The sequence below is a fragment of the Diceros bicornis genome, chromosome 14 (assembly GCF_020826845.1).
Source record: "Diceros bicornis minor isolate mBicDic1 chromosome 14, mDicBic1.mat.cur, whole genome shotgun sequence".
Lineage (NCBI taxonomy): Eukaryota > Metazoa > Chordata > Mammalia > Perissodactyla > Rhinocerotidae > Diceros > Diceros bicornis.
This window is the reverse complement of record NC_080753.1, coordinates 47,606,510-47,633,096: the sequence shown is the minus strand read 5'-3', so window position 1 is coordinate 47,633,096 and position 26,587 is coordinate 47,606,510. Positions and strand designations below refer to the sequence as shown.

General features: G+C 40.3%; 1 protein-coding gene across 4 annotated transcripts in view; it reads right to left on the bottom strand.

The window, feature by feature from the left end:
- Positions 1-18,147: 18,147 nt before the first annotated feature.
- The window catches only part of MBOAT1 (membrane bound O-acyltransferase domain containing 1), a 106,522-nt gene continuing 98,082 nt past the window's right edge, over positions 18,148-26,587 (bottom strand). For all 4 annotated transcript variants that reach the window (XM_058555180.1, XM_058555177.1, XM_058555178.1 and 1 more), the window contains 2 exons: positions 25,113-25,264; positions 18,148-19,538 (listed from right to left, as the gene is read on the bottom strand). In XM_058555180.1, coding sequence (XP_058411163.1) covers positions 19,412-19,538; positions 25,113-25,264 — 279 coding nt within the window. In that variant the 3' untranslated portion in view covers positions 18,148-19,411. The remainder of the gene's footprint in view (positions 19,539-25,112; positions 25,265-26,587) is intronic.

Sequence of the window (26,587 nt, the reverse complement as noted above, 5' to 3'; positions counted from 1 at the left end):
AACAACTTTCAAATATTATTAACTATATATATAATATATAATAATATAAATATTATTAACAATATTATTAACTATAGTCACCATGTTGTACATATACCCAAAACTTATAACTGGAAGTTTGTATCTTTGGACCACCTTCACCCATTTCCCCACCACTCACATCCCACATCTGACAACCACCAATCTGTTTTTGTTTCTATGAGTTTGTTTTTTTTAGATTCTACATATAAGTGAGATTATATAGTATTTGTCTCTCTCTGTCTGACTTGTTTCACTTAGCATAATGTCCTCAAGGTCCATCCATGTTGTTGCAAATGGCAGGATTTCTTTCTTTTTTATGGCTGAATAATTGTTCACTGTATATATATACCACATCTTCTTTATCCATTCATCTGTCAATAACACTTAGGTTGTTTTCATGCCTTGGCTGTTGAAAATAATGTTGCAGTGAACATGGAAGTGCGATATCTTTTCAGAATAGTGATTTTGTTTCCTTCAGATATATACCCAGAAGTAGAATTGAGGAATCATATAGTAGCTCTACTTTTAATTTTTTGAGGAATTGCCATACTGTTTTCCATAGTGGCTGAACCAATTTACATTGCCTCCAAAGTGCACAAGGGTTCCCTTTTCTCTACATCCTCAACAACATTTATTATCTCCTGTCTTTTGGATGACAGCCATTCTAATAGATGGAGGTGATATCTCATTGTGGTTTTGATTTGCATTTCCCTAATAATTAGTGATGTTGAGCATTTGTTCATGTACCTGTCGGCCGTTTGCATGTTTCCTTTAGAAAAAGAGTCTATTCAGTTCCTCTGCCCATTTTTAATCAGATTGTTTGGTTTTTTGCTATTGAGTTTTTTGAGTTCCTTATGTATTTTGGATACTAACCCCTTATCAGATATATGATTTGGAAATATTTTGTCCCATTCCATAGGTTGCCTTTTCCTTTTGTTGATGATTTCCTATGCTGTGCAGAAGCTTTTTAGTTTTATGTAGGCCCACTTGTTTATTTTTGCTTTTGTTGCCTTTACTTTTTGTGTCAAATCCAAAAAATCATTACCAAGGCTGATATCAACAAGCTTACCCTCTAAAATTATCTCTAGGAGTTTTATGGTTTCAGGTCTTACATTCCAGTCTTTAATGAATTTTTAGTTAATTTTTGTGTATGATGTAAGACAGGAGTCCAGTTTCATTCTTTTGCATTTGGCTGTCCAGTTTTCCCAACACCATTTATTGAAGAGAGTACCCTTTTCCCATTGCATATTCTTGGCTCCTTTGTCATAAAGTTATTGACCATATATGTATGAGTTTATTTCTGGACTCTCTATTCTAGTCCATTGATCTATGTGTCTGTTTTTCTGCTAATACCATACTGTTTTGATGAGTATAGCTTTGTAACATAGTTTGAAATCAGGAAATGTGATGCCTCCAGCTTTGTTCTTTCTCAGGATTGCTTTGGCTATTTGGGCTCCCTTGTGGCTCCATAAAAATTTTAGGATTGTTTGTTCTATCCCTGTGAAAAATGCCATTGGAATTTTGATAGGGATTGTGGTTAAATCTGTAGATCGCTTAGGGTAGTAAGGACATTTTAACAATATTAATTCTTCAAATCCATGAGCATGGAATATCTTTCCATTTATTTGTGTCTTCCTCAATTTTATTCACCAGTGTGTTATAGTTTTCAGTGTACAGATCTTTCACCTCCTTGGTTAAATTTATTCCTAGTATTTTATTCTTTTTAATGCAGTTGTAAATAGGAATGTTTTCTGAATTTCTCTTTCTAATACTCATTATTATTGTGTAAGGTGTAGGTTTTTTTGTACAGATGCTACCCAACTTACAATGGTTCTACTTAGGATTTTTTGACTTTACAATAATGTGAAATTGATATACATTCAGTGGAAACTGTACTTCAAATTTTGATCTTTTCCTGGAGTAGTAATATGTGTTATAATACTCCCTCATGATGCTGGGCAGCTGCAGCAAGCCAGAGCTCCCAGTCAGCCATGCGATTATGTGGGTAAACAATTGATACACTTATAACCATTCTGTACCCATAGGACCATTCTGTTTTTCACTTTCAGTACAGTATTCAACAAATTAAATAAGATATTCAATACATTTTTATAAAATAGGCTTTGTATTAGATGATTCTGCCCAACTGTAGGCTAATGTAAGTGTTCTGAGCACATTTAAGATAGGCTAAGCTAAGCTATGATGTTCGGGTAGATGTTCGGGTGAAATGTATTTTTGACTATGATATTTTCAACTTATGATGGGTTAATCAGGACGTAACCCCATCAAAAGTCGAGGAAGATCTGTATATAAATTTTGCATCATGCAGCTTGACTGAATTCATTTATTAGTTCTAACAGTTTTTTGGGGGAGTCTTTAAGGTTTTCTACATATGCTATCATATCATCTGCAAAAAGTGACAGTTTTACTTCTTCCTTTCTGATTTGGATGCCTTTTATTTCTTGTTCTTGACTAACTGCTCTGACTAGGACTTCCAATACTATGTTGAATAAAAGCAGCCAGACTGGGTATCCTTGTCTTGTTCATGATCTTAGAAGAAAAGCTTTTAGCTTTTCACCATTGTGTGATGTTAGCTGTGGGCTTGTCATAAATGGCCTTTATTATGTTGAAGTATGATCCCTCTATTCCCACTTTGCTGAGAGTTTTTATCATAAATGCATGTTGAATTTTGTCAAATGCTTTTTCTTCATCTATTGAGATGATCATATAATTTTTATCACTCATTTTGTTAATGTGGTGTATCACATTGATTTATTTGCAGATGTTGAACCATCCTTGCATCCCAGGAATAAATCCCACTTGATCATAGTGTATGATCTTTTTAATGTATTGTTGAATTCAATCTGGTAATATTTCATTGAGGATTTTTATATCTAGGTTCATCAGGATATTGGCCTGTAATTAGCTTTTTTTTGTAATTTTCTTATCTGGTTTTGGTATCAGGGTAATGCTGGCCTTGTAAAGTGCATTTGGAAGTGTTCCCTCCTCTTCTACTTTTTTGAAGAGTTTGAGAAATATTGGTATTAATTCTTCTTGTAGAATTCACCATGAAACCATCTGGTCTTGGACTTTTGTTTATTGGGAGGATTTTGATTACTGATTCAATCTCCTTACTCATAACCAGTCTGTTCATATTTTCCGTTTCTTCATGATTTAGTCTTGGTAGGTTGTATGTTTCTAGGAATTTATCCATTCCTTCTAAGTTGTCGAATTTGTTGGCATATAATTGTCAGAGTAGTCTCTTATGATCCTTCGTTTTGTGTGGCATTGCCAAGACTTTTTAAAAATCATGAGTAAATACTAAATGCTTCCAGTTGCTTTTTATGCAGCTGTTAAAATGATCATTATAATTTTTCTCCTTTATTCTGTAAGAATGTTAATCACACTGATTAGTTTTTAAATACTAGACCAAGCTGGCATTCCCAAACTAAACCAATCTGAGCAAGATTTATTATCCTTTTTACATATTGATCAGTTCACTTTGTTAATATTTTGTTTAGGACTTTTGAGTAGATTCAACTGTAGTTTTTCCGATAATGTGTGCTATGTTTTGGTATCAATGTTATTTAGGTATTGGGGATGATCTTTTTCTTCCCTATTCTCTGCAAGAGTTTAAAAGTTTAGCATTAATTCTTTCTTAAACGTTTGGAAGAATTCACCAGTAAGACCTCTGAGCCTAAAGTTTTCTTTATGGGAAGGTTTCTTAATTATAGACATCGTTTATTTAATAGTTATAATATTATTCTGATCTTTCTAGTTCTTCTTATGTCAGTTTTGGTCAGTCACAACTGACATGCTTGAGGAATGTATCAATTTCATCTAAACTGAAATACTGTTTAAAGCTGCTCATAATATACTTATAATATTTTAAATGTTTGCAGCAAGATCTATACTATTGTCTCCTTTTTTATTTCTGATATTAGTTATTTGTGTTTTTTGCCTGCTTTCATTTAATCAGTCTATCTTGGAGTTTATAACTTTTATCAGCTCTTTCCAAGAACCAGCCTTTAGCTTTCCTGATCCTCTTTCTAGATTGTTTTCTATTTCATTAATTTTTTTCTCTTACCTTTACTATTTTCTTGTTTCTACTTTTGGGGGGAGTTTAATTTGCTTTTCTTATTCTAACTTCTTGAGATGAATGCTTAGCTCATTTATTTTTGTATATTATTCTTTAAAAATATATAAACTTAAGGCTATAAACTTTAAGTGTGGCTTTAACTGCACCTCACCAATCTGTTTTATTAGTAGCAGTAGTACTTTCGTAGCTTTGTATGCATAAGCCTAATTAAAAAATAATATTAGACCTACTTTTATTTACCTCACATCATAAGCCTCTAAACTATTCCTTTTCTTTTAAGCTATATGCATATATTAATTTGATACAAAGGTGGGGAGGACTTTCAACTTCCCATTTTCTAGAGGACGGATGAGAAAGATATACACACTTGCCTATACTTTTCATTTGATCCCACCTTCAATCTTCACTCTCCTCTTCCCCAAATCCCATCAGCCCTTGGAGTTCTTCCTCAGCAAGGCTTTCCAATCTCTTCCTTCTCTGAACTTTTATAGTATTTGATATCCATTTTACTCATTTTGACACTTGATAATAAACTGACTTATAGTATTACTTGTTTCAAGTGTGTATGTATTTTCAATCAGCCTATTGTGATAGGGAGAGACCCTATTGTCTTTAAATTTATTTTGTGACTCCTTCAAAGGAGCATGTTGCATGATGCTGGACACGTGACTCACCGTTGTAATAACGCCAGGAAGAGCAGGTATATCTGGAAGGGGACATGGCCGGTGCCTGCCCACATCCTCTCAGCCCTCACCTTCCCGGTGCATGCTGCGGCTGCTTACTGCACTCGCCTGCAACTCTTCCCCGGCGCCCTGGCCTGTGTGGCCTGCCGTAGTGCCATAGTTCTGGGGAGTTGTCTCAATGACAAGTGAGAGCTGGTCCATCAATACCCAGCCTCCTCTTCTCTCAGGTGAGACAATTCTGGGGTGTGCTCTACAGTGCCTCCCAGTGGTCCCCAGCAGACTGAGCCCTAGTTGCCCACAGTGGTAATCTACTAATTAATGCACCCTCTATTAGTTTCCATCCCTTCCCTGTCTCACTTCCCCATTCCTAATCCTTCTGGTATCCTGGTATCACTTCCCCAAATAACTATTTAAAATGAAATCCCCACCTCAGGGTCTGCTCCTGGGAAGACACAACCCAAGACCCTCTGTTGGGTCTTTCTGTCTTTCTGAAGGGATCATCCCTCATTCAGAGATTAACAAGCCTTAAAAAACAACTTGTAACTACAATTTATTCAAACAAATACCACAAGAAAAGTTTCTGATGTAATTCTTGAAATGAACTTACACAGGGAGGTGATACCAGACCTAAGCCCGAGAGGGCAGTCCCAGGTTCCATGCTGATGCCGTCACTCACCAGATGTGTGTCCACAGGAAAGGTACTCAGCTTCTTCAGGCCTCAGGTTCATAACTTGAAAATGGACAGTAACACCTGGTTCTACTAACCTCACATTGTTGGTTTGGGAGGCAAAGGAGAGAATGTATGGGAATAGGCTTTATGAACTGTGAATTATAAATAAAACGTGGTATGAAATGGAATATCACCTCTTTTCATGTGGGACTGAAACTATTCTTATAATGTTTAGAAAACTTCACAAGAAAAAAAAAGAGGGAGGGAGGGAGAAAGGAAGGAAGAGGTGGAGGGAGGGAGGGAGGAAGGAAAGAACAAACTTGCCTAAAAGATATGTTGCTTTCTGATATTTTTCCCTATGACAGAGAGGCATAAATTCAATTTGTGAGTTTTATCCAAGTGCCTTGTTTTTTGTTTTTTGTTTTTTAAGATTTTTATTTATTTATTTTTTCCCTCCAAAACTCCAGTAGATAGTTGTGTGTCATAGCTGCACATCCTTCCAGTTGCTGTATGTGGGACGCGGCCCCAGCATGGCCGGAGAAGCGGTGCTCGCCTGGGATCCGAACCCGGGCTGCCAGCAGCGGAGCGCGTGCACTTAACCACTAAGCCATGGGGCCGGCCCCAGTGCCTTGTTTTGTTGAGAAACAATTGAGCGGGGAAGGGAGACCTAGAAAGAAAGATTAATTTACTGCGTCGCTCGTCCTGGCAATCTTGGGCCAGAAGAGGGCAGACACCCATGACTTACTCATGTGTGAACATTTACTGTGCCTGCTGGAAACAAGAGAGCTTTAAACATTTGCCAAAATGTTTCCCTGTTTCTTTCTAAATTCAGAAACTTGCCTAACTCCCCCAACTATAAAACTGAAATGTCAACAATGAAAGATAACATACAAAATGCCTGTATTTGCCTTTTGAAATTGGCCACTCAGAACTTATTACCCGGGAAACAAAATATTTACCCCAAAGTTACAGGCCAAAAAATAATTTAACACACACTGGCACAACCATAGGCTGGGGAGCTCACTACCAGAAATAAAGAGACTCATGAGAGTGTGAAGGAAAAGATCAAATATAGAATGTTAGAAGCAGAAGCGACCGTGACGGTCAGCTTGTTTTTCATGTACCTTTTATAGCTGAGAAAATTGATATACAAAGAGCTTCTATGGCCCCAGCCCCCAATGACTTGATGATTTCCACTATACACATTTCAGAAATCTATCAGCTTAACAACTCACATTATGGCTTAACTCATTTTTAACCTCCACAATTCTGCCCAGTAGTTATTGCTATTATTCTATCTAAAAAGGAAAGTACTCAGAGAGTTGGTTCACTTTCTCCACACGGTCACGCAGCAAGAAAGAAGCAGAAATGTGCCTTAAACAAAGCAATTTTGCCTCCAACATCTATGCTCCTTTGAGTCCATATAGCCTCTTGTTTTTGTTTTTTCTAAGGCAGAGAGAGGACAGGACAGTATGTGAGTCTACAGGAACACAGTCATTAAAATCTGACCTTTACTCCAACAGACTGTCATTTACTGTTTAAAAGGAACACCAGAGAAGTTAAAGTGGCATTTGCTGGGTATTCAGAGTGTGAGTGAACGAATGAATGAATGGACGAACAGATCCGAAAACAAATGAATCCTTGGCTTTGTAATGCAACACGAGTCACCTGCAATTACCACAAGTGTCCACAAGATGTCACTACTTTACACCACTTCAGAAAACCCAGCCACATTCAAGTCAAGAATTTTAGATCATCTGGGCTGAGAGATATGAGTTATTGCTCATAATTGAAGGAGGATCGGTTATTTCTAATGTCTTTTGACTGCTTCCTTGTTTTCCCTACCTCAAGAGATACTGCAAAACGTAGACTTTAAATAAGGCCTGAGACCCTTAATGCTGGAAAATATTTACCAAGAAGTCACCCAATCAGGGGCCCCAGGGCTGCTCAGCAGAAACAAAGGCAAGGCTGGAGACCTTGTATTAAGACCTTCACCTGCTCAGTTGCAAAGCTCCTCTCAGCTCTTGCTTGTAATTCTACCACCCTCACTGCTTCCAACTCATGGGAAACGGTGATTCAGCAACATTTAAAAGGCCGCGCATTGGGGTTTTAAATTATGCTTTCTTCCTGAAATATTTGTCATGTTTTCTTTCACCAGGACTGAAGTTCAGATGACTGTAGTGAGTTTGTGTGTGTTATAGGTGCATTTAATTATTCAGTTCAGGGCTGTCTTGTGCTTAGTTTTTTGGGGATTTTTTTTAAGTATAATTCGAAATCAATTTGCAAATCATTGTTTCGTTTTAAAAACATCAAAATTATGTTAACCAGGCTCAATATTTCAACTTCAGTTATTTTTAGCATTGTGAGAAACCTTGTTTTATTTTAATTTAAATAATTCATTCATATGAGATCTACTGATGCAAAATATGCTTGTGAATTATAGATTTTTAAAGTTCCCAGAAAGTTTTGTTTTATGTACTTTATTAGTGTTCTCTACTAGATTCTTTCTCCTAATCTTTTTATATTGAAATTGGGATAAATAATCTTCATTAATGACAGTTCAAGTCTGGTGAGCCAAAGAAGGCAGTGAACTCACTCTGTTATAAGAAAAAGCTGCTTGATAGGTTTTTGGAAGATTGTTCAACTTTGTAGACCAAAAGAGCTTTTAAGTTTTGGTTTAAAGGCCCATATTTCCTGAACAAACACATGAAACGCTAAATAAAGTGTCTTAGTAGGCAGCAGGTTAAATAGCTCAGAGAAGCTGGCCTCGGCCTCCATATTCTGATGGATTGTGAGATATGTCAAAGCAATTTCTTACTAATTATTTAAAGAGCTAAAGTTAGCACTGATTTACCTTTTAAAAAATTAAATGAATTACTAGACCATGTTCAAGCCAGCCCCCATTATGGGCTCACCAGTTTTCATTCCTCAATGTGCTCACTGGAGCAAAAAGAAAAAGGGAGGGAAGATTTAATTACATGGGGACATGCTCAGACTGTGAAGTTAAATGAAAAATATAATTTCGAACTCTATAGGAAGTATTAGGCTTTTGTAAAAATAAGTACCTATAAAAGGTATAACTAGAAAATTTTTTTTAACTATAAAAGAAAAATTGGAAATACAATAAAATGTTAACGGTACTGGGATTATGTGTGCCTTATTCTTTTCATGAATTTTAAAATTTTTGTGTGTGTGTGTGTGAGGAAGATTGGCCCTGAGCTAACGTCCATGCCAATCCTCCTCTTTTTGCTGAGGAAGACTGGCTCTGGGCTAACATCTGTGCCCATCTTCTTCCACTTTATATGGGACGCCAGCACAGCATGGCCCGACAAGCAGTGCCTCAGTGCACGCCCGGGATCCGAACCCTGGCCGCCAGCAGTGGAGCGCGTGCACTTAACCGCTACGCCACAGGGCCAGCCCCTTAAAATTTTCTAAAAGGATTTTTTTTAATTGTTTCGTTGAGATCATATTGGCTTATAACTGTAAATTTCAGGTGTACATTATTATATTTTAGTTTCTGTGTAGACTGCATCATGTTTACCACTAATAGTCTAGTTTTTATCCATCACCATACCTATGTGCCCATTTACCCCTTTTGCCCTCCCCCACCCCCTTCCCCTCTGGTAACCACCAATCTGTTCTCCTTATCCATGTGCTTGTTTATCTTCCACATATGAGTGAAATCATGCAGTGATTTGTCTTTCTCTGTTTAACTTATTTTGCTTAGCATAATACCCTCAAGGTCCATCCATGTTGTCGCAAATGGCACGATTTTGTCTTTTTTATGGCTGAGTGGTATTCCGTTGTATATATATACCACATCTTCTTTATCCATTCATCTGTTGATGGGCACTTGGGTTGCTTCCACATCTTGGCTGTTGTGAATAATGCTGCTATGAACATAAAGGGGTATATATCTTTTTGAATTACTGATTTCATGTTCTTTGGATAAATGCCCAGTAGTGGAATAGCTGGATCATATGGTATTTCTATTTTTAATTTTTTGAGAAATCTCCATACTGTTTTCTGTAGTGGCGGCACTAATTTACATTCCCACCAGCAGTGTATGAGAGTTCCCTTTTCTCCACATCCTCTCCAACACTTATTTCTTGTCTTGTTAATTATAGCCATTCTGACGAGTGTGAGATGATATTTTATTGTAGTTTGATTTGCATTTCCCTAATAATTAGTGATGTTGAACATTTTTTCACGTGCATGTTGGCCATCTGTGTATCTTCTTTGGAAAAATGTCTGTTCATATCCTTTGCCTTTTTTTTTTTTTTTGGTGAGGAAGATTGGCCCTGAGCTAACATCTGCCAATCCTCCTCTTTTTGCTGAGGAAGACTGGCCCTGGGCTAACATCCATACCGATCCTCCTCTACTTTATGTGGGACACCACCACAGCATGGCCTAACAAACGGTGCGTCGGTGCACACCCGGGATCCAAACCGGCGAACCCTGGGCTGCCACAGTGGAACGTGCGCACTTAACCGCTTGTGCCACTGGTCCAGCCCCTCCTTTGCCTATTTTTTGATTGGGTTGTTCATTTTTTTGTTGTTGAGTTATATGAGTTCTTTATATATTTTGGAAATTAACCCCTTGTCGGATATATGATTTGCAAATATTTTCTCCCAGTTGGTGGGTTGTCTTTTGTTGATGGTTTCCTTTGCTGTGCAGAAGCTTTTTAGTCTGATGTAGTCCCATTTGTTTATTTTTTCTTTTGTTTCCCTTGCTTAAGTAGACATGGTATTCCAAAAGATACAGCTAAGATCAATTTCAAAGAGCATATTGCCTATGTTTTCCTCTAGGAGTTTTATGGTTTCAGGTCTTACATTCAAGTTTTGAATCCATTTTGAGTTAATTTTTCTGTATGGTGTGAGATAATGGTCTACTTTCATTCTTTTGAAAATTACAGGCCAATATCATTGATGAACATAGATGCAAAAGTTCTCAACAAGATATTAGCAAATGGAATACAACAATACATTAAAAACATCATATGCCAGAGCCGGCCCGGTGGCTTAGCAGTTAAGTGCACGCGCTCCTCTACTGGCGGCCCAGGTTCAGATCCGGGGTGTGCACCGACGCACCGCTTCTCCGGCCATGCTGAGGCTGCGTCCCACATACAGCAACTAGAAGGATGTGCAACTATGACATACAACTATCTACTGGGGCTTTAGGGAGAAAAAAGGAGGATTGGCAATAGATGTTAGCTCAGAGCCGGTCTTCCTCAGCAAAAAGAGGAGGATTGGCACAGATGTTATCTCAGGGCTGATCTCCCTCAAAAAAAATCATATACCATAAACAAGTTGGATTTATTCCAGTGATGCAGGGATGGTTCAACATCCACAAATCAATCAATATTACACACCACATTAACAGAATGAAGAATAAGAATCACATGTTCATCTCAATAGACACAGAGAAAGCATTTGACAAGATCTAAAATCCATTTATGATAAAAATTATCAATAAAATGGGTATAGAAGGAAAGTACTTCAACATAATAAAGCCATATATGACAAACCCACAGCCAACATCATACTCAATGGTGAAAAACTGAAAGCCATTCCTCTGAGAACAGGAACAAAACAAGGATGCCCACTCTCTCCATTGTTATTCAACATAGTACTGGAAGTTTTAGCCAGAGCAATTAGGCAAGAAAAAGAAATAAAAGAGATCCAAATTGGAAAGGAAGAAGTGAAACTGTCACCACTTGTCGATGACATCATTCTATATATAGAAAACCCTAAAGAATCCACCAAAAAACTATTAGAAATAATTAACAAATACAGTAGAGTTGCAGGGTACAAGATCAACATACAAAAATCAGTTGCATTTCTATATACTAATAATGAACTAGCAGAAAGAGAAATCAAGAATACAAAAAAAGAATAAAATACCTAGGAATAAATTTCACCAAGGTGCTGAAAGACCTATATGCTGAAAACTATAATTCATTATTAAAAGAAATCGAAGAAGACCTAAAGAAATACAAAGATATTCCATGCTCATGGATTGAAAGAATAAACATAGTTAAAATGTCCGTATTACCTAAGACAATCTATAGATTCAGTGCAGTCCCAATCAGAATCTCAATGACATTTTTCACCAAAATAGAACCAAGAATCCTAAAATTTATATGGAACAACAAAAGACCCCGAATAGCCAAAGCAATCCTGAGAAAAAAGAACAAACCTGGAAGCATCACAATCCCTGACTTCAAAATCTACTACAAAGCTATAGAAATCAAAACAGCATGGTACTGGCACAAAAACAGACACACAGAGCAATGGAACAGAATTGAGAGCCCGGAAATAAAACCATACATCTATGGACAGCTAATCTTTGACAAAGGAGCCAAGAACATACAGTGGAGAAAGGAAAGTCTCTTCAATAAATAGTGTTGGGAAAACTGGAATATCTTTTTAAATGAAGCAACAACCAATGTCCAACAATTAGGGGGATGTTTTTCAAAACTATGGCACATTCACTCCCAGAATATTATGCAGCCATTAAAAACAACTTTTAGGAAGTTTGTGTAATAATATGGAGAAATGCTTATGATATTTTCAAAAAGCTAGATGCAGGGGACAGAATTTCTCTGAAAGGCTATATACAAAGAAGATAATAGTGGTTGCTTCCGGGGAATGGAACAAGATTGCTGAGGACAGACCTCGGAGGGAGAATTACTTTTCTGCATATCTTTTCACATTGACCTGATTGGCAAAAAACAAAAGTCTGGTTATACCAAGTACTGATGAGAATGTGGACAAAGGAGAAATGTTATACATTGCAGGACAAGGGAAAGATTCCTATAACCATTTGGAGAACAATATACCTAGGCAAGCTGAAAGTCCATTTCTTTATACTGAGATCCCACAATTCCACTTCCTCATGTCTACCTTATCACCCTATATGAGCACAGAGAAATAGAAAAGGATGGTCACTGCAGCAAGGTTTATTATCACAGAAACAGTGGGAACAAGCTAAAGGTCTGTTATGGGCTGAATTGTGTCACCCCAGAATTCTTATGTTGAAGTCCTAACCCCTGGTACCTCAGAATGTGACTGTATTTGGAAACAGGGTCTTTAGAGAGACAATTAAGTTAAAATGAAGTTATTGGGTTGGGCTCTTATCCAATATGACTGGCATCCTTATAAGAAGAGATTAGGACACAGACACACACAGAGGGAAGACCACGTGAAGATAGAGGGAGAAGATGGCCATCTACAAGCCAAGGAGAGAGGCCTCAGAAGACACCAACCCTGCTGACACCTTGATCTCAGACTTCTAGCTTCCAGAACTGTGAGACAATAACTTTCTGTTGGTTAAGCCTCGCAGTGTGTGGTTTTTTGTTATGGCAGCCTGAGCAGATGACACAAAGTGCATCAGTAGGAAATGGATAAATAAAGCCTTGGTTATGCAGACAACAGAACCAATACCTACCAAAAGTTGTAAAAGATGAGGGTCCCAGCAATATGGAATCCAGAGGGTGAATAACCCCCAGGAAATTAGTTCCAGCATGCTCATTTTACCCCACCTGAACCCCAGTGGCCAGAAGAGCTTTACCCAGCATATATTCAAGGGAAAGCCTGGATGTTAAAGGACGAGGAAACGTGGAGCCTTTGGTCATCACTAGGGCTGTTTATAGAGCTGGTCTCTAAATGCAGGGGCCAGAACCCCACACCCAACCTGCCTCTCCAAGATGCCCTGTCTCCCTCACCCCAGAGAAATAATCCTGCCAGAGTGAATGGAATTCATTTATTCACTCATTTGTTCAACCAACAGGGACTTTTGAGTCAGGGGCTTGCTAGGTATGAAGATAGAAAGAAAAACATAACCTATAGTTGTCAGGCAGCTGGTGAGACAAAATCAAGTCACTCAGGACATGGGTGTTATTGGGGATCTATGAGCAGAATCCAGAGGCGAGTGGAGAAAGACATCACAGTGAAAGCAGCATCTTGTACATTCAATTTTTCTCTGCCAGAAAGGCCTTTTTTGCTTTCAGAAGTGCCTGCTCAAAAAGGCAGGTCTTGCAGGCAGCAGCAATAAAGGGTACAAAGACACCGAGTCAGACACCCCAGGCTGCTGGGGCAGGGCTCGGAGTGGGGCAGCTGCGTTGCCTGGTGGAGAGGCGGGAACCAGGCTGGTGAGGGTCGGAAGGGAAGGTGGTGGGTTTTATGCCGTAGACAGCAGGAGCCAACAGAAGTTGTTATGAAGAGGACTGGCCTGATGGGCTGTCCAGGAAGCTTCTCTGGTAGCAGCTTAGAGAAGAACTGGAAGGAGAAGGGACTGGTGACCAGGCAGAAAACTTGTTCCAGCATCTGGGCTTTTCCAGGCCAGTGCACACAGAGACAGTTGCAACCCGGGGCTGCAGCTGGAAATGCTGAAAGGTCATTTTGCCTGTGAAACACGAGACAGTAGACAGAAAGACAGCCAGGAATGAATGGGCAATTGTAGCTGGCAAGTGCTTAGACCGTGTATATTTTAATGTCAAAAGTGCTTATTCCGTATGAATTTTCTTTGAGAACAAAAGGGGTCATTTGATCCTCAGGGTTATGTGGATCCAGAAAGTCATAGAGGAAAGTGCTGCACGGTCCAGAAAAGCGCTCCCCATCTGCCTCCACTGGTTGGATCAGCAGTTCTGGAAAAACTGGGAGGCAGCCTAGGAGCTGACATTATGTCATGGCACGTGAGGGCCAACTGGTATCTGGGGCATGAGGAGGTCCAGGTCTGCTGAAACACACCCTAAGGCTCACCTGTACCCTCATCCTCAGGCCTCAGAGGGGCATGCTGATTTGAGAAAATGCCATAGAAGATTTAGAGGGCTCCCCTTATCCCGTTTGTCTCCATGACATGCACTCTGCTGGGTGTAAGAGCTTTGTGATGCCTCGGGCAAGTCCTTCAACCCCCTGGGCCTCAGTTTCCTCAGATGTAAAAAAAATGATTAAGCCTGTAGTTTCCAAGCCTGGCTGCACATCAGAATTATGTGAGGAGTGATTCCTAGTTACAACTCCAGGCCAACTGAGTCAAATTATCTGGGGATGGGACCTGGAGTGAGTCTGTAACCGAATATCTGTTAAGGCATCTGTTACCTGCATATCCCCAAGGTCTCTCACTTTATAAGATATCCCTCTACTCAGAAATTCAATTAATTTGAAGCATAGCACCACTCCAACCCAATGGCCAAGATATTGGCCAGTGTTTTGGGGGATTCTCACAGGGGCTTAGATTACTCCTGGGTGTATCTTGCTCCAATCTCTAGCATCTACTGCATTCTCTACCTTAGTCTGTTCTCTTCTTTCCTCCCAGTGCCAGACCAAACTGGAACCAAGACCACCCTTTAGGATTAAAACTGTCTCTAGCTATGGCAGCAAGAGAGGAACATTCCGTAACAGCCCAGCAATTCTACACCTTCCTATTCTTAAAGGTCACCCTGACCTGGCCACTCACTGGGAATTCCCCTTCTCCTCAGGCCCCAAATTTCTGCCGTCTCATTCTTCTCCTCCCGAGCAGTGAATGCTTAATTCCCCCCAAGTTCTGTTCATTTCTCCAGCAAATCAGTTTGCTCCCCATAACACACATGGATGACTGAAAGTCTAAGCCAACCGTGGCATATCTCAAAATGCGCTAAGGATCACGTTAAACAAAAGGTCTTTTAGGAGCACAAGCACTGATAGAAGCTTCAAAATACTTTCTCGTGAACAGAATCGAATGATTCAGCTTGGCTCCCACCCACCAGTCTGCTCCTTCTCCTAACCAGCAGAGAGTAACAGCAAGGTTACCATTACCCTCCGTTGATATGAATTCTGTTGCTCCCTGAGAAGATGGAAGTAGCAGCAGTCAGCATTTCTTTCAACAGCAAATTTATTTCCCTGCTCCTTGCATGTTTCACAAGCTCCCCAAGTGACAGGGCTGCCAGTCTGCATTTGGAAACCACTGGACCAGGTGAGTTGTAGTGTTACTTTCAGCTTTAAAATTTTCTCTCTCTGAAAACAAAAGTGCTTCTGCACTAGGGGGTGAGATGGATTTCAGAGTTAGCCAAATCATGATTCAAACCCCAGCTCCGCCACTAACTAGCTGGGTGACCTTGGGCAAGTTACTTAAAGTCTCTGAGCCTTGGCTTACACATTTGCAGAAAGATAATAATACCAAGTTCTCGGAACTGTGTTAGGTAATGCACGTGACAGGAACTGTTAATAACTGATAGTTTTCGTGGTCTTAGCATATGGTAGTAGCCTTACATGAGTTTAGGGAGTTAGACAAGGCTTATGTGGGATGGGCCTTCTCTCTGCAAATACCTTTCCTCCTGGGCCTCATAAAGGCATGCAATGAGCCTAGAACCTTCACTAAAGATTCTTCCAGAGGGCAGCCAGCCACCCCACTACCTCTATGGGCAACCCGTGAAAGTACAGCCTGCTCCTTTGATGGCTACTACATTAACTGGTGCTGATAATGTTGCAGTGTCAACATCCAACTTCAGGACAAGGGCAAGTTTATCTCTAAAGGACTGGACACGAGCCCTGGACATGAGGCTGGGGAGCAGTGATGTTGCTGGCCTGGGTAACCTTCAGGCACCACGAAATGAGGGAGCTCCAAATTTACAGGAAACAAGGATATTGTATATTTCTGAATGCTGCTGTTCTCCTGGGCACTTCTACAGCACATGCTTTGGATCCCGTCTTCCAGTCACACTGTGAACTCTTCGAGGGCAGAGAAGGGGTCTTGAGCATCTTTTACCTGCTGTGCCTAACAGCACGACAACAACTGACAAATAAGTGAATGCATTAATTAATGGATGGACAGACCAGGGAGTTCCAGACTATGTAAACTGCCTGAGTGGTTATTTCACATAATGTGCTTTCAAAATTCCCTGAAAACAAAAGCCTTTATTTCAAGAACTAATTCTGAAAAGCAGAAAAGATGCTTCCCAGTGCAAAAACGACTCCATCAAAACTGTCAAGTGCAATGACGCATTAAACTAATTCATTCAATCCTTCATTCATTCAACAAACACTGAATCTTCATTATATGCCAGGCACTATGCCAAGAGCTAAAGACAAGAATTAAAATAAGATGTGTTGCCTCGAGGGGCTGGGCATCGATCACTTTTTAAAACACTTTCTTTGTGGTCTAATGTGCAGCCAGGGTGGAGAGGGGCTGCCCAGGACGGCCGTCTGCTCCCCACCCAGAGCCTGCACAGTAATTGAGGGTGCACCCACCCACTCCTCTTTTCTCCTCTCAATCTCCCAGTTTCTGCCTTTTTCTCCCTCCGCCAGTCAAAATCTCAGACTGAATTATTTATTGCTTTTTGTGACTACTGAATAATGTTCCTGTTCCTTATGGTTACCTTAAAAAATAAAAAGAAAAAAATAAAATGAAATAGAATATTTTAGATTTGGCCCTTTCAAAAACAAAACCATAAAATGTATTTATTTTAAACTGAAAGCTCATCAACCCAATACATAATTATTAAATGCACATTATATTTAGGGCAACTTGGAACTCAAAGGCCATAGAAACAGTCCCAACCTTCTGTCTAAACTTTGGTCCTAAATTGACATTTTTTTCTATGGGTAAATAGTTCTCAGGGGAAAAAAGATGCTAGTCACTCTTCTAAGTGTTGTCTTTTTAGTACTGAGAAAAGCCTCACAAGAAGAAAGATGTGCCCACAGGCCCAGCACTATCTGACATACAGCATCTCTAAGCCCAGATTCCAGAGGCTTGACTTCCACTCCATTCCACAAGGACTAACTGATTCTGCGCAGTCACTAGGGGGACCAATGGTCCCACTTTGCCCAGGATTGAGGGGTCAGCAGAGTCTCTGGCAAAGCAAGACTACTGGTCACCCTGGCAATCACCTCTCCTCTCGCTACCAAAGTTCTTCTCTCAGAACTAAAGATACTTAGAGTGAAACCTGGACATAAATCATATTGCAAATTCAAAGACTGCACTGTAATATGGATTATTCCACAGGCTTCATGCCAATGGTGATATATACCATTTTTGCTGGTGTGCAAGATGTGCATTGTTCTTGGTCTTGCACCTCAAAATATTCCTGTTGGAGACAGACTCTGACAGATTTTAGGTACCTACATCCCCTCCCCCCCACTCACCAGCTAATATTCCTCCTGGGACAGCAAAGTAGGGTTGCCGCAAGATTTCCTGGTTAAATTGGGGTGAACCTCATACATTGGCTCAAACACGCAATGTCGTAACTTCCATTATCTCACATGAGAGCCAGAGTTTAGGTTCTAGCACTCTCCCCAGCACCAGTTTAGGGGACAAGAGCATTTCACATTTCACTGTCCTAACAGAAGCACCAGCAAGACCCCTCAAGGAAAGACCAACGGCCAACAGTTTTCTTGGGCCTGCCCTGGATTCAGATCTCAGCTTTACCACAAACTGTGACTGTGGGGCAGTTAGCAAACATCTCCTGATTCTGTTTCTTCATCTGTAACAGGAGATTAAATCCTACCTGCAAAGTTCAGAACGAAGGCTGGAAATCAAACCCCAAACCAAAACCTTCCAAGTGCCCGACATAGCGGACAAATTGAACATGTTATAATGCTCAAATGTCAAACAAGTAAAACCTGAAGCTTGTGCACATTTGTTACAACACACACAGAAACACACACACACTTCAAAATGGCAAGTCTCTACTGACACAAACAAAAAGCAATTCTTCTGTTCAGAAATATTTTCTTTATATAGAAACACAGTATTCATTAAGAAACTTATTTTTTTACCATCTGATTTGAAAAAATTCTCTCCTCCCAAGGCATTTGATTGAGGGCACACCATTATAGCATATATTTTATTATCAGTATTATTATAATTTTCCACAATTAATACCACGTTTCCTTTTCCCACAGAGAATCCTACCCAATAGAAGTCCCCAAAAGGAACCACAGCACATTCATAACAAAGATTGAAAAGTAAACCATCTTTCTTTCAATTTCTGCTTTCCAATATGATGATTCAACTAAAACAAGTCGGATTTAATCAGCTATGAAATCGGGAAAATGAAAACCAGCCTGTGTGTACATCATGATTGTGACCATCTCTGTGAAATGAGGGGAGAAAAGAGAGAAATGTCTGCTGTTTCTTACAAACTTCAGTTTAAATTACTTTTTTAAAAAATTTCTGTAAAAGACATTTCACTGCCTTTGATGGTGTGAACATTTGGGTGTTTTCTCAGGACCAGCCGTGGGCAGGCAGATGGTGCATATGAAATGGAAGACATTTGGACAACAGTGGCCCCACCTAGACTCCTGGTATGGGTACAGGAGACTTGCTGATTTCCAACCTTGGCTCAGTTCAGAAGGAAAAAGGCAAGAGTTACATCCCTGGAAAATAACGCAGCCTAATTTAGGGCCTGCCTGCCTCTCAGTCCCCTCAAGTGTTCATGGTTTGTCCTCCTGGTTCGTAGAGTTTTTGGTACCCTGAAAACCTCCCTCCATGCTCCCTCTCCTCCACGGTCTTCAGAGTGTAGTTATTGTGTTTGAAAACAGCAATGCCACAAGTCAAAGGATTTGGGGCTTCCAGAGGAACGACCATTTCTGGGTATGTTCTGGAAGACAAGTCATCTCAGCTTCACCTTCTAAGCTTTGGAGCCCGGGTTGCCAACATTCAGATTTCAGTGGCTGGAAATCATGCCAGATAAGCACAGACCCAGCAGCCCAGAATGGACCGTCTCTACAGCTCTGGCACATTCTCCACACCACTCAAATGTCCTATAAAATATTAAGTCAACCGGACATGGCTGATTTAATGGTACAAAAAGGCTTTATAAAAATATTCCCTGCACTTAAAAAAAAAAAAAAAAAAGATGCATGTAAACATCGCCTCTAAGTCACCGGAGAACTCTTGAGCGTTTTCATCTCATCTTTCCAACGTTTTGCAGTTCTCCTTGTTCAGCTTTTCTTGGAGGTATCAATCTGTTTTTTTCTTATTAACAGAGTTCAGAGTCTGAGGCTGCCTTTGAATATGAGCTTGTGGTTTGATTGGCAGAAATAGTATTATCAGGAGACTTATGATGTGTAAATAAAAGTACATGGACCTAGGAATAAAAACACACAAAAATTATATTTCAAACAAGGATACAAACGAGAAAGGTCACATGAACATAATGGCACTGCTTACGGCAGCAGTGGACGTGTTTGTCCTCAGACTAGCCTTGATCCACAGCACAGGTAACTCCTTTGCTGGGTGAGTGGGCCAGGGATGGACCGAAACCACAAAACTGGCAGAGCAAACCAACCAGCTGTCTATGGATAGATGTGTGATATTGTCCCACTGACATAATAAGCAGAGCAAGAGCATTAACCCCACAACAGCCAGAAACCACCCATGTTCAAAGTCTAAGAACGCCCGGGACCCAACTCAAACCTATACTCTGTTCCCCAAACACAAATGCAACTGACACTTTGACCAATATGCTCTACTCAAGTGTAAGGAGTTCTTCTTGTGTGTATTTGGAGCCAGAAGAATCCAGATTTTCAAAACCTACTCTATAACTCTGAAAATAACTTGCATCCAAACTGAAAGAAACAAGCTTTGCTTTTGAGGCTTGTGGCCTTTTACTGCATTAGTGTGACATTCAGCACACTGGGTACAACGTAGACTTGCAATAAATACTGGGCATATCAGTAAATGCAAGTAACTAGGAACAGCTTGCATTTGTACAACTGTTCTATAACCATTTGGAAAAGCTGAACTTATACTTTCTCAGTGCCTTTTTGAAGAATAAGGAAAATAATGTTAAAAGGGGGGGGAACCCACAATTGGTTTATGGATCATTCTCCAGCTTCTGTGATCATAAGGTCAGGCACATTAGAATCAGATAACTCACACATGCCCTAAACTTCCCCACCCTTTAGCAAGAGGAACGGCTCCTGGAAGATGTCTACAGAACAGTCAAGAGCTCTAACAGAAGCAAACAGAGCTTTACTCATTTATTCTTTCAATAAGCATTTACTGCTTAGAATGTACAAAGCATTACACTGGAATCTACAAAAAGACAAAGCCCCTCCCCCTTTTCTTGAGAATGGAAAAGAAGACTAGCACAAGAGTAATGGTAATTTAACCCACAGAGGGGTGAAGAGCCACAGGCAAGTGACCATCGAATGTACTGTCTAAACCAGGACATTACTGAGAGAGAAAAAGAGCTCTACAGACAAACACGCTGGCTCAACAGGTGTAGACTGGGATTCTCCAGGCACACCCCAGCCATAGGTAACCCCAAAGTCTGCTCACCTAAAGTATACTTTGTTCTTGCACTATTTTGCCTTCATCGTTCGTATGTGGCCAAGTCTACACTGGAGCAATTATGTTAAAGTCAAATATTTTGAAAAATCAAAAAAATTTCAGTCCCCTAGTGAGGCATAGTAACCTATTCTGCCAATCTATATTTCTCTAAAATTTTAAGGAATACTTGATCTTTTTATTATGGAAAAACTCAACTAACATTGATTGGGCGTGCTAGGACTGACCTATGTACTCCAGATACACAGATAAATAAATCATAGTTCCTACTCTCAAGCAGTCTGCTACCTACACAAATTTCTACACCAATTCTAACATTCTTAACACATTGAATTTAAGAAAGTGTTATCTAGTTAAAGACAAATTAATATATGAGGATTTGCTTTTCAAAATGATTTCATAGAAAGGTTCTGCTATGGACTGAATGTTTGTGTCCCCCCAAAATTGATATGTTGAAGCCCTAACTCCCAGTGTTGATGGTATTTGGAGGAGTAACCTTTGGGAGGTAATTTGGTTTAGAAGAGGCCATGAGAGTGGGGCCTCCACAATGGGATTAGTGACCTTAGAAGAGGAGAAAGAAACCAGACTGAAGACACTCTGTCTCTCTGTGTCTCTATCTCTTCTCCCCTCTCTCTGTCTTTCTCTCTCTGTCTCACTGTCTCTTCCTGTCTGTGTCTGTATCTTTCTCCCACTTGTTTCTCTCTCTCCATCTCTCTGTCTCCCTGTCCCTCTCCCTGTCTCTCTCTCACTCTCTCTCTCTGTCTCTCTGCCATGTGAGGACACAGTGAGAAGAAGCCTTCTGTAAGCCAGGAAGAGAGCTCTCACCAGAAACAGAATCTGCTGGCACCTTGGCCTTCCCAGGCTCCACAACTGTGAGAAATAAATGTTAAGTCATCCAACCTGCAGTATTGAGTCATAGCAGCCAAAGCTGACTAAGGTTCTTTCATAATACATTTCAGTGTTCACTTGGGGCTCATTTACAATTTAAAGAAAATAAATTAGACTGAGAAATTTAAAGCTGAGATCTGAAGTCACTCTAGATCAAAAACAAACTAGACATAAAAATGAGGCACATCTGAAATTTAAATGTTCAGCAGTGGAGGATACACAGAGAAATGGATATGCATACAACTGTCGTTCACTGCCAGGGACTGAAATTAGCCCCACGTGGGGAACAGATCTGGAATGCAGCCCGACCCACCTCCACTAAAAGACCATGCAATTTTAACTTATTTTGCCAGATTCTGTAATTCTCTTAAGAGATTCTGAAAACACAGTTTTTGAGATGCAATCTATAATAGCCATTGGCAACATGTGGCTGCTAACATTCAAATTAATTAAAATTAGATAAAATTGGAATTTCAGTTCCTCAGTCACAGTTGCCAGATTTCAAACATTCCATGGCTACATGTGCTGGTGCCTCACCTATGGGACGGCCTTTCCATCACTGTAGAAATTTCTATTGGACAGAGCTGATCTAGATAAGGAATTTAAATTATATATATAAGCAACTATAATAACGAGATAACACATTAGGTTGAATCATCTGAAATTGACAAAATTGACAGAAATGTCGATTTCACCCTAAACAAATTGTTTGTGGAAAGAAACGGAAATCTACTTACACATGATCTGAATTGATAACTATTTGATTCTTCCCCTAGAGCTCCTGCCTAAGTGTAGGAATTAACATACTTTAGTTGGTTAAAGGCATGTCATCCTAAACAAACCATCACTTAGTATGATCCCTAAGCCTTATTTTTCTTCCACAATAGCTTCTCCTAAAGAAATTTTTAGTAACTGTACTATTGATTTTACTGTTAAAGGAACCGTGAGTCTAAAATTCGGGTGCACGCTAGCACTTACTGTGTGAGTTTTGTTAAATCACTCACCCTCTCTGAGCCTCCACATCCTCATATGATAAACAGGGATACCAATACCTAACACCTCTCTCTTCTCAGCTCACCACTTTCTACCTTGATTCTACGTTCTGCCCATACTCATGTCTCTCAGGTTTTCAGTGCACAAAGCATCCTCCTATCATGAGGGGGCTTTGCTATGCTGTTCCCTGTGTCTGGAAGCACAGCCCGCAGTGCTCCACCTGCTCACCACCCTCACACATGCTGTGCCTGCTTCACTCCCACTCTGCAGCCTCCAGGACTTAACGCAAATGCCACTTCCTCCCAAAAAGCCCCCCCTCGATGCCAGTCTTATTCCTGTTACACGCTCTCTTAAATCTTTGTACCATTCACTGAGTACGATTTCAGTGTGTATTTATAAATTTGTCAGTTGTTATTGCCTGTCTCTTCCATCAAGCTATCCCCTGCATGGGAGCAAGAATGATTTCTATATTTTGCTCGCCATTCTATCCCCTAGCTTCTAGAACAGTGCCCGGCACACTGCAGGTATTAAATAGTACTGAGTCGAAGACAGGCATTTCTGCTGTAACATGATGCATATATTCCTGAAAAATCTTGCATTTGGCAATATCATGTGCTTAAAATACACAGGCTTATGGGGCACGGGGATCATGTTAGAAGCAGACAAATCAAAACCTCTGAGACTTTGTAACTACAGCACTAACAAAAAACAATTAGCACCTAAGCCAACAACTTGGCCAGCCCAGGCAGATGGCTCGATGAGGGTAACAGCTGCTTCAGGGGGTGGCAGACAATGAAGGATAAATGCTGGCTGGAGGGTGCTGAGACAAGGGGAAGGAAAATGGACCTGTGAGCAACTGGGGCTGCCCTAAGGCTGGGCACAGAGGAGGTAAACCCAGCTGAGGGCCAGGAGGTGCAGGCTTTGGGGCGGGGGGTGCCTCTTAGAAGAGGGAGCCCAGGGCCGGCCCCGTGGCTTAGCGGTTAAGTGCGCACGCTCCGCTGCTGGCGGCCGGGGTTCAGATCCCGGGCGCGCACCGACGCACCGCTTCTCCGGCCATGCTGAGGCCGTGTCCCACATACAGCAACTAGAAGGATGTGCAGCTATGACATACAACTATCTACTGGGGCTTTGGGGGAAAAAATAAATAAAATTTAAAAAAAATAAGAAGAGGGAGCCCAGTGAAGGGGTGCTCAATTTCCGGGTTCTTATATAGAGCTGAAGTGCTTCTACTTCTGTAGCAACTGAACTGAGGGCTTTTTTTTTGCTGAAGATTGTAATTCTCTTCCCACTATACTGGCATCTTTTGTCTGGGAAAATTTATGTAGTAATAAACCAGCTCAACTTCCATGTTAGACTGACATAACTCCTATGACCTAATTGATATTATAGAAACAGGCTTTATGGAAGAGTGTCGTATAGTTCCCTCTACCTCCTTTTCCTATGACCTGAAAAACACTGATACCTGTATTGAGTATTAAAAGTGTCCTTCATCATTCCTGACCAGTGCATCGACTACAGGGACTCCCCAACTTACAAATAAGGCACGTTTGCATTGTTTATTTCTAAGTTACTCTTCTGATCATAGCTATGTTCTAAAATCAATCTACAAAAGCCTGTGCAAATCATTAAATAATACAAGTTAGCATTTACTGAGTATAGAGACTATGCCAGGCGCTGGCTGAGCCCTTTGCACATTTGCCTCATTCGATCCTAACGAAGGTGCTTTGAGGTGGATTCTATCCTCACCCTCATTTTGCAATTGAGAAAACACAGGTAAAAGAGGTTAATAACTTGCCAGGGGTCACACAACCAGTTTGCAATAGTGGAGAAATACGATGCATTCAACATAAAGAGTCAAACAGTAAAAGTAAGCAAGGATAGGTTTGCATTTATCTGGAGCGCTGGTGTTTGACTATAAGGGCCTGACATCCTTTCCCTAAAGCCTCTTGTGTCTGGTTTGAACCACCTCCTCCACCCCAAATGCCACATACTCCCTTCTAGCAAGGGCAACTCACAGCATAAATCCCCCACACGCACCCACCAGCACTGCCATCTCAGCAGAGCACAAAGCTCTCCTGCAGACCACTCAAGTCAGCCAGTCCAGCGCCTGCCCATTTCTGTCCTGCTCTCAGAACGCCCCACACTCTCCAGCATGGCCTAAGCCCAGGAAAAAGAGGCAAGGGCAGCAAATTCACCCCCTGAGCTTGTAATCCAGATACATCTTCTAAAAATTCCCTCCCATAAGCGTTCCTTAGTTATGTTAGGAATGGCTGAAGGGCCTCCCGTCACCTTTGCTCATGTGTATTGCTATTTGTATGTTGGTATCTCCGGGATGGCCATTTCTTCCTCAAGCTTTCTATGGACATTTTCAAAGTGAAGCCGTATTCAGAAATTCTTAGTACTGGTTGACTTAATTTACCAACTCCTAACTCAAACAGAGAAAACAGACAAGTTTACTAAACAGCAATTGGGAAAAGTGAAAACTTACTTGTATAAACTGATGGTTGGTTCAACTGCCAACATAACAAAGGGTGCGACCGTGTAACAGACAGCCAGCTGAGTGACAGCCCAGGTGATCACGTCATAAACAAGCTTGAGGGCTTTTGAAGAAAGGAAGTAATGTCTGTAGTTCTTCCTCATCTGCAAGACCAGAAAGGCAAAGTGAGGGGAGGGGGCATGAAAAATAATAGCTTCTGCTCCGTGCACGCAGGAGACCTCAGGAACATAGAACTCAGATGGCTCGTATTTTTCAAAGCCTATTTTCAACTAAAAATACCATTATGGTTTTTCTTACTACAAAAAAAAATATATGAGTCCACTATAGAAAAATGTTCAAAGATCAACTAAGCAAAAAAGAATTTTTTTCTTTTTTAACATCTCCCAAAGAATAGCACTGTTTATAAACTTGGCACATAGCCTTCCAAGCCTTTTTCTATTCATCTATATCTACATTTATATTTCCAATGGCATCAATGTATTTCTTAGCTTGTTTTTTCATTTAGTACTATATCACGAATCATGAATTTTTTTCCATGTTGGTAAATATTAATCTCCAATATAATTTTAAGTTAATTATGGAAAAGTTAGCTTGACACCCACCCCTGCTGTTATAAACAATTGTGTGATTCATATCCTTGTAGCTAAATCTCTGCATTGTTTCCTAATTATTTCCTTTGAATAACAGTAATAAAATAACATATTAGTAATAAGAGCAGCTACCATGTGTTGAGTGCTTACTGTGTGCCAAGCCTGTGCGAATGCTTTATATATATCATCTCTATTGACTCTGCCAACAAGCCTATCATGTAAGCATCATTATGCCCATTTTACAGAAAAGGAAACTGAGGTAATTCTTTGAAATAGAAAGTATTGGGTCAAAGGATACACTCAAGGCCTTTTGATACATGTGACTAGATTTGCCTCCAGAAAGACACCTAATTTCCAGATCCAAGTATCAAAGGCAGAGCTGGGACAATGGCTGGTTTATAGGTAGGTCAGCCCCAAAATAAGACAGGCTTCCCAGGGCTGCCTGGTTAAGTTAAGAATTCCTCTCCTCGGCCTTGAGTTCCTCAAGTCAGAGGTCAGAGGTCTGTCCACTGGGAGGAGCCTGAGCAGTATCTGGAAGCATGTAAGAGATTTGACTAGGTAACTCCCTGGGCCTAAGACACTTTATGCCTATTTGCGTTCATTCTCCTTTCAGAAAAAAATGGGAATGGGAACACTCTCCTCTCCACCCCCTACCTAACTCATCTGTGAAAAATGTTTCCAGGCCACCCAAAAGAAAGGCTTTACATAAATCAATGCTTTTATACCAGCTGAGATCAACAAACTAAAGAAATTTTAAGGAATAATACTCTGAATATATTAACAAACAAACTTCTGGCCTCTGTTTTAGTTTGTCCTGGCCATCTGTTCTTTAGTTTTTTTTTATAATCCAAGTAGGTATATGAATGGGAGAAAAGA